At 47.2% G+C, this 8,853-nt stretch overlaps 1 protein-coding gene across 2 annotated transcripts; it reads right to left on the reverse strand.

The window, feature by feature from the left end:
* Nucleotides 1-5,116: 5,116 nt before the first annotated feature.
* KRTDAP (keratinocyte differentiation associated protein) lies at nucleotides 5,117-8,853 on the reverse strand. Of its 2 annotated transcripts, XM_008533914.2 has the most exons (6): nucleotides 7,910-8,853; nucleotides 6,612-6,650; nucleotides 6,476-6,517; nucleotides 6,265-6,309; nucleotides 5,535-5,582; nucleotides 5,117-5,269 (listed from the first exon to the last, which is right to left on the reverse strand). In XM_008533914.2, exons 1-6 carry the CDS (start codon nucleotides 7,994-7,996, stop codon nucleotides 5,231-5,233), a joined length of 300 nt encoding a protein of 99 aa, XP_008532136.1. In that variant the 5' UTR covers nucleotides 7,997-8,853; the 3' UTR covers nucleotides 5,117-5,230. The 2 variants fall into 2 exon arrangements, with proteins under 2 accessions (XP_008532136.1, XP_008532137.1); XM_008533915.2 differs by lacking the exon at nucleotides 6,476-6,517 and having other exon boundaries at nucleotides 7,910-8,061.

Genomic DNA, 8,853 nt, shown 5'->3' on the forward strand with positions numbered 1-8,853 from the left:
AGGAATTTGAGAAAATAGATGTAGGAAGGCCCTCCTCCCTTCCCCTGAAGCAGGTCATAAGACCTTCACGTGAGAAGTGCCCTCTTTGTACCCGGAGGAAAGGATTGTCTTTGTCCGCGAGACGGAGGGGCCCCCAGAGGACTCAGAATGGACAGACCTTGCGAAGTTTCCCCCAGTTTATTCCACTAAGATCACACCCCTTTTGTCCTGTCACATTTTCCCATGACCTTCTGCAAAAACACACAGGTTCAACTGCTTCTTCAGGTCCTCATTTCCTTACGAAGGCTCCCATGTCACGTAAAACTTGCAGTGGATAAACTTAGGTGCTTTTCTCTTATTAATCTGTCTTTCACTGCAGAGACCCAGCTGAGAACCTAGAAGGGTAGAAGGAAAAGATAGATTTTTCCTCTCCTACAATATAGTCAAGGAAAAATAAAAACATTAATAGGAGAAGCCTTCTGTCACCCCTCCTCCTCCATGCGCCCCTCCCCTATCACATGATGGTCTCTCCCACTACAAGGCAGCTACTATCCTCAATTTTGCGTTTATCATTCTCTGCCTTTCCTTTTCTCAAGCTTTAGTGCAGCAGAACCACCTAGAGAGCTTGTTAAAACACAAGTTGCTGGGCCCCACCCCCAGTTTGTCATTGAGTAGATCTGGGGTGGGGCGCAAGAATTTGTGCTTCCTGTAAATTCCCACGTAATGCTGATGCTGCCGATCCCACGAGTACACTTGAAGGACTACTCCTTTATCTCAAAGATGCTGTTGCCGTCTGTGTGGTGACTCTTGTCCTCCCCTAAAACCTGGCCACTCAATAAATATGTCATCTTGAGGACCTCCCCCCTTCTTCCTCTACTCCCTTCCCTCTCACTCAGTTTATGAACGCTAAATCTTTGCTAAATATTTTAATTGATTATGGCATTTGACCAGTCTCATTTTTTTCTTTTCTTTTGATGATCCCATTAATAAGTTGCTTCTCATTTGTGTGTGTGTGTGTGTGTGTGTGTGTGTCTATTATTGTGAGTTAATCAGGAGGAAGGGGATAAGCAGCATTTACCTGCCTTATTCATCTGCTCTGTAAGCTCTTTGAAAGCAGGAACCAGGCAAAGGGGTTCAGAACATGCCACCCCAAAATATGCTGCTTTGCATATTGATTGTTTTGAGCTGAAGGCACCCGAGAAACAGCAGGTGCAGGAAGGGCTCTCTGGCCTCCCCCTTTCTGCCTAAAAGCAGGTCATGAAATTTTCCTTGAGAAAGTGCCCTCCCCTTCACCAGAAAGAGAAGAACATTCTTATCAGCAGAGACTGGGAGTCGACTCCAGTCCCTACAAACAAACCTACTAAAATAACTCTTATCTTCCATTAGTTTCTTCCATGTATTTCTTAGTCACTGTTCCATGATTTATTGCCACTAGTCCAAGCCCCTTTTCTTATCACATTCCCGTAATTTATAGTTCTTTGTCTAAAAAGGTATATAAGCTTTTGGGCTTACTGCCTTCTTCAAGTCTTCATTTTCCTTCTGAAGATTTCCATGTACATGTAAGAAAATATTAAATAAATTTGTCTGCTTTCCTCCTGTTAATCTGTCTATGTCACTGTAAGTCTTAGGCCAGCCACAGAACTTAAGAAGGTAGAAGGGAGTTTTTCCTCCACATACAGGAGTTTGATTTCCCTTTGTAGTCCACTTTCTCAAGTAAGCTATAGGCCAAGTAGACAAACTCAGTTGATATAAAGACCAAAAGGCAATGTCAACGTGTAAAACTTGCCAGGTGGAACTTTACTGGTCTGGAGACCATGTCCTGTGTAAGAGAGCAGCTGTTCCTTGGATCTAAGCCAATCTCAGATTCCCTGTTCTCTGGTTTTCCCGGTTTTTAAGAGAAACCAGGAATAACCCCAACTAATTTAACATTCTAAGTACACAGAACAGGCGCACAGAATACACAGAGATTTCACACAGAATACATCTGTGGGAACTGCAGCTGACTCCATTCCGTGTTCCAAGACCTTGGCAGTAAATGGGTGGGTGGATGGGTAGATGGGTGGATGGATGGACAGATGGATGGACGGACTAGTGAGTGGGTGAGTAAATAATGAATCTGGGTCACTGCAGCAGCTCTCTGGGGGAGCGGAGGGAACAGGTAATTGCTGCGTCTCTGCTCTGTGCCCAGCCCTGTGCAGGGGCTTTACGTACCTTATCTCACTTGACCTTCATAACAACACCACAAGGTAGTTATTATCATTCTTGTTTATTTCCACACTCATTTCACAGATAAAGAAATGGAGGTTTAGACAGGCACAGGGTCACACCACTAGTTTTCTTTATTCATAACCTACCTAATTCCAAAAAGAAGGATTTCAGATGAGCTCATATGATTTAAGTTGGGTCATGAACCTTGAATTCCAGCTAGCTCTGTTATACCAAATGGCCACCACCAAAGGAACCAGGTTTTCGGAAGGACGTGAGAGAGGGTGCCAGTAGTTCAGGGAGCAGGTTTGATTCCTTGGGGATCTTACCAAACAGCTCACGGCTTCATGCTCCTCAAGGCTGTCAGCCGGTACTGAGGAGTAGACACAGGAGTCTCTTGCCGTGTCGATACAGGCGTACCTCAGAGATAGCACAGGTTCAGTTCCAGACCAGCGCAACAAAGCAAACATCACGATAAAGCGAGTCACATGAATTTTTTTGATTTCCCAGCGCATATAAAAGTTACGTTTACACTATACTGTAGTCTGTTAAGTGTGCAATGCACTGTGTCTAAAAAAACCAATGTACATACCTTAATTAAAAAATACTTTATTGCTAAAAAATGCTAACCGTCGCCTGAACCTTCAGTGAGTTATAACCTTTTTGCTGGTGGAGGTCTTGCCTTCATGTTGGTGGCTGCTGACTGATCAGGGTGGTGGTTGCTTAAGGTTGGGGTGGCTGTGGCAGTTCCTTAAAATAAGACCACAGGAAAGTTTGCCACGTCGATTGACTCTTCCATTCACAAACGATTTCTCTGTAGCATGCGATGCTGTCTGATAGCATTTTACCCACCGTAGAGCTTCTTTCAGAACTGGAGTCAGTCCTATCAAACCCTGCTGCTGCTTTATCAACTAAGTTTATGTCATATTCTAAATCCTTTGTTGTCATTTCCACAATCTTCACAGCATCTTCACCAGGAGGAGATTCCATCTCGAGAAACCACTTTCTTTGCTCATCCATAAGAAGCAACTCCTCCTCCATTAAAGTTTCATCGTGCGATTATAGTAATTCAGTCACATGTTCAGGCTCCGCTTCTAATTCTAGTTCTCTCACTCTTCCCACCTCATCTGGTTACTTCCTCCATGGGAGTCTTGAACATCAAACTCATCCGTGAGGGTTGGAATCGGCTTCTTCCAAACTCCTGTTAATGTTGATATTTTGACATCTTCCCATGAACTGTGAGTGTTCTTAATGACATCTAGAATGGTGAATCCTTTCCAGAAGGTTTTCAATTTACTTTGCCTAGATCCATCAGAGGAATCATAATCTATGGCAGCTATAGCCTTACAAAATGTATTTCTCAAATAATAAGACTTGAAAGTTGAAATTAATCCTTGATCCATGGGCTGCAGGGGATATTGTGTTAGGAGGCATGAAAACAACATTCACCTTGTTATACATTTCCATCAGAGCTCTTGAGTGACTGGGTGCATTGTTGATAAGCAGTAATATTTTGAAAGGAATCTTTTCTTCTGAGTAGTAGGTCTCAACAATGGGCTTAAAATATCCAGTAAACCATGTTGTAAACAGATGTGCTGTCATCCAGGCTTTGTTGTTCCATTTATAGAGCACAGGCAGATTTAGCATCATTCTTAGAGGCCCTAGGATTTTGGGAATGGCAAATGAGCATTGGCTTCAACTTAAAGTCACCAGCTGCATGAACCCCTAACGAGAGTCAGCCTGTCCTTTGAAGGTTGGAAGCCAGGCATTGACTTCTCTCTGGCTACAAAGTCCCAGATGACATCTTCTTTCAATCTAAGGCTGTTTCGTCTACACTGAAAATCTGTTGTTTAGTGTAACCCCTTCATTGATGCTCTCAGCAAGATCTTCTGGACAACTTGCTGCAGCCTCTCCATCAGCGCTTGCTGCTTCACTCGACACTTTTATCTTACGGAGACAGCTTCTTTCCTTAAACCTCATGAACCAACCTCTACTGGCTTCAGACTTTTCTTCTGCAGCTTCCTCACCTCTCTCAGCCTCCATAAAGTTGAAGAGAGTCAGCGCCTCGCTCTGGATTAGACTTTGGCTTAAGGGAATGTTGTGGCTGGTTTGATCTTCTATCCAGACTGCTAAAACTTTCTCCATATCAACAGTAAGGCTGTTTTGCTTTCTTATCATTCGTGTGTTGATGGAGTAGCACTGTTAATTTCCTTCAAGAATTTTTCCTTTGCATTCACAGTTTGGCTAACTGTGTGGCACAAAAGGCCGAGCTTTCAGCCTGTCTCAGCTTTTGACCTGCCTTCCTCACTAAGCTTAATCATTTCTAGCTTTTGATTTAAAGGGAGAGATGTGCAACTCTTCCTTCCACTTGAGCACTTTGGGGCCCTTGTAGGGTTATTAGCTAGCCTAATGTCATATTGTTGCATCTCAGGGAACAGGGAGGCCCGAGGAGAGGGAGAGAGTTGGGGAGCGGCCAGTCAGTGGAACAGTCAGAACACACATTTGTCAGTTAAGTTCGCTGTCTCCTATGGGCGTGGTTCATGGCACCCCCGAACAATTACAATAGTAACATCAAAGATCGCTGAGTACGGATCACCATAATAAATATGACAATACTGAAAAAGTTTGAAATATTCTTAGAATTACCAAAATGTGACACAGACACACAAAGTGAGCAAATGCTGTTGGAAAATGGCGTTGATAGACTTGCTGGACGCAGGGTCGCCACAAACCTTCAATTTGTTCAAAATGCATATCTGCAAAGCACAACAACACAAGGTATGCCTGTATATCCTTCCCACTTCCTCCTATCTCACTACTTACTACCCTCTCAGGACTCAGGATTTCTGCCCGCCAGCCTTGGAGCCCAACCCATCTTAATTGCTTTCTAGAGCCCAGGAGGATAAGGACAGAGATGCAGATGCAGGAGCTGTTTGGTTGGGAAACATTTTATTGGAGTTACTGAGCCACAACATTGATTGTAGGATGTTGGTCAGGTACCCCCCTTCTGGTGGGTGTCAGCAGCGCTGGGTCTTGACGAGAAAGGTCACTGGGCGTCAGGAGTTGCACTCCTCAGTCCTTTCAGCTGCAGGGAGAGAGGGAATGGTCAGATTGGGGACATCAGGTGCCGGGAGTTAGAATCCTCAGTGAGGACGCCCAGGGTAGGATGGGACACCACGGAGAGGACTCTCTGCGCCGGTCTGAGTTCCCGCCCTCCTCTAAATAGAGCAGCTGGATTTCCTTTAGTGTTGCTGAGAAGAAGGTTTACCCTTTCACTGTCTCCATTCTCCCTCCCAGATCCTCTGCTTTTCCCGAACCTCCATATCCTCCTAATGCCCACCAGCTCTTACCTTAGGAAAGGCATCCCAGTTGAGGAAAGGCAGCTTCTTTTTGATAGACTACAATAGAAAAAGAGAAGGAGAATGGTGTGTGACAGGTCAGGGGAGCATGGCTTGGCGAGCACTCGCAAATGAGCTCTCGTAGCGGCCATGGCATTAGTGTCTTATAATCACAGAAAGAACAGATATTTCCTGAGCCCTTATTCCGTGTCTCCCTTGTATTAACTGCTTTACAGGCGTGATTCCATCTGGTCTTCACAGTAACCTTTCAGGTTCCATACTGTCATCATCCCCACGTCACAGATAAGGAAACTGAGGCTCGGAGAGCTGAAGACATCTGCATGAGGGCACCAAGCAAGTGTGTGCAGAGTCGTGCAATGTGAGCTCTAGTTCCAGCTCTGTCACTGACCTAGCCTCCTAAGTTTGGGTGGACCACCCAACCGAGGACCTCACTTTCTCCACAGAGGATGCAGGATTCAAATGAACTCTTGACTGGTTAAGTTCTTCCTTTTCTGGAATTGTCTGTGTGGCCCTGCTCCCCCACTGCCATGTTAGGAAAATAGGGTGTAGCCACGACAGGCTTCTGGGGGAACTTCCTTCAATTGACAACACATTGGGCAGCATCCAAGCTGGACGGTTACTCTCTTCTGGAATTCAGAAGGGAGCACAAGGGCTAGAACTCGAATGTGTTGCCACCACCCCGGGAAGATGGCCGTGGAGTGAAGGGCGCCCAAGCCCTCACCTCGAAGAGGGCATGCCAGTTCAGGAACTCATCTGTCTTGAAAGCCTGTGAGGAGAGAGACCCGGAGAGCGTGAGTTCCGGGGAGGACGGCTCAGCCCCTCGCCCTCCAGAATGGTGAAAGGACCATGGCAGCTTTGCAAGCTCTCTACCAAGGTGTCAGTCTCCTTTAGGACGTGGCTGTTTGGGGGGCTGCACGGAGAATTGTACTCACAGATCGCAATTTGTCGAGGTTCAGGAACTGAGTGTTAAAGGCCTAGGCAGAGAAGCAGGGTGTTAAGAAAGTGGCTAAGGAACATGGAGAGAGAGGGGACAGAGTCCTGGCCCAAGGCGGGGAAAAGGTGGTTTACCTCGGGTCCCGCTGCGTAATTCCCGAGGGTGGTTTCTTCCTGGAAAGTGAAGAGGAGAAAGGAGCCGCGTGTCACATGATGGCAAGACCCTCTCCCCAGACTCTCTGCCCGCTCTGCCTCCCGCACAGGCCAGTCCCTGACAGGCATGTGTAGGACAGAGAAGCAAAAACCCAGCCTGCACCCTCTGTGGGCAGCAGCTGGAGAGGAAGGAGAAAGAGGACTCCTCTAGAAGGTTCTGCAGAAGGAGGTGTTCCTGAGGCCTGCAGGCTTGGTGGCAGAGCTGGGGGTGGGGCTAGCACGCGGGAGGGAGCCCAACAGCCAGGCACCCTGCCTGCCTTTAACTGATTCTGGTTAGTTTGTGACTTGTTTGCCACCAAAGTCAGAGTCTCCCTGTCCCTCCTCTGTTTGGTAGCTCCCCTGACCTTGGTGCACCCCATCTTGTCACTCTCCCAACCTCAGGCGCCCGGTTCGTTGTCCCTTATTCCTTCCCTTCCATGACAGAGGTCACAGACGGGTAGCCTCCAGGCTAAAGCCCACTGTTTAGATCTCATAGTAGTTTGGCTTGTTTTTTAATTTAAATTAAACATTTTTAATTAGTAAGAATTTATAAATCAGATTTCCAGTTTCTCTTGAAAAATTTGAAACTCCGGCCACACTATGCGTTTTCACGCTGAGCAGCGGTAGGATGGAGTGAAGACACCGCCTTCAGATCTGGCGACTTCGCCCCACCGCCCCTGGGCCCCACCAGCCCTCCTGCTCATTGACCTCACTTGCTTGGATCCTAAGCACTTGAGTCTGTGACCTCAGCTTAGACTTTTAACTCCAGCATGGACATTGCTTATCCCCCACCTTGGGATGAGAGGGGAGAGGGGCCTCGGGACTCCTCCTGGCTGGAGACCAGCTTATACGGATTATTTCTCTGGCCTAGGCTCCAGAGATAGTAGGGAGCTTCCAGTCACCTGGAAGCCATTCCCAGGGGTACGATCGAAACAAAGGCAAGGCTGAACCCAGATGACCAACTTCAGTCCCTTCTCCTCCCTGGATTCAGTTGTCCAGCCTCCACCCCAGACTTCACCATCTCTTCCAAAATACCAGCATCTCCATCCCTACATGTCTTCCCAGGAATACTTTCTTTCCTTCCTCCTTTCTTCCTTCCTCAGAGCCCCAGCTTCTCATTCAACCTCTGATAATATCCAGAAATAACAGCCACTTATCCAGTAATGGATAGGAGGTAAAGAAATTGAAGAGGAAGTGAGGAAATAGGTCTAAGAACAAGAGAGCCCAGGTGATGTGCTCACCTCAGAACCGCTCAGGGAGGCCCCCTGAGCAGAGTGGAAGGCCAGAAGAGAGAGGAGAGCCACAGCAGGAAGAACTGGGATCTTCATGGTGTCAAGTTGGGGTGCTCTGAGGCGGGGCCTCACCACTTGCCCTTTATATTCCCAGGGAGGAGGATGTGAACAGAAATGGGGTCCCCACCCCACTGACTCACCCCTAGATCCTGTTGCCCACACCTGGGGCTCTGGGATCGGGAGGTGTGGACTGTTCCCCACTTGACTTGGATTTCTCAATTCACATCTTGCCCCAGGCTCTAGGGAGGTGAGCCAGCAATGGGGTTCTTCATGAAAATGGAGCTGGGATGGAGACAGGTTGGACCTGTCCCTCCCAGGGATTGGCAATGGCACCCAAGCAACCTCTTCTTTTGTCTTTGTCTCTTTTCCATATGTACTTCATTCTTCTTGCTCTCTCTTTTTTTGTGTGTGAGGAACATTAGCCCTGACCTAACATCTGTTTCCAATCTTCTTCTTTTTGCCTGAGGAAGAGTGTTGCTGAGCTAACATTTGTGCCCGTATTCCTCTATTTTGTATGTGGGACACCACCACAGCATGGGTTTATGAGCAGTGTGTAGGTCCGTGCCTGGGATCCGTCCCTGCAAACCCCGGGCCGCCAAAGGCCACCAAAGCACAGCACACGAACTTAACCACTATGCCATGGGGCTGGCCCACGTTCTTCTCTTATAATTCAGGCCTTTTTCCACCCTACCCTATTCTGTCTAAACTCCCTAGGCTGGCATTGAAGGCATTCCACGTTCTGGCCTCTAGCTGCCTTTCTGACTTTTTCTTTTATTCCCTTCGCACATATCTCACGTTCTGGCCAAATTGAACTCTTTACCAAGTATACCCTTCCTTTTCCTCCTCCAAGCATCTGCCCATGTTCTTCTTTATACCTCAGTTGCCCTTCTCTC

Source organism: Equus przewalskii, chromosome 9 (assembly GCF_037783145.1).
Source record: "Equus przewalskii isolate Varuska chromosome 9, EquPr2, whole genome shotgun sequence".
Classification (NCBI taxonomy): Eukaryota; Metazoa; Chordata; class Mammalia; order Perissodactyla; family Equidae; genus Equus; species Equus przewalskii.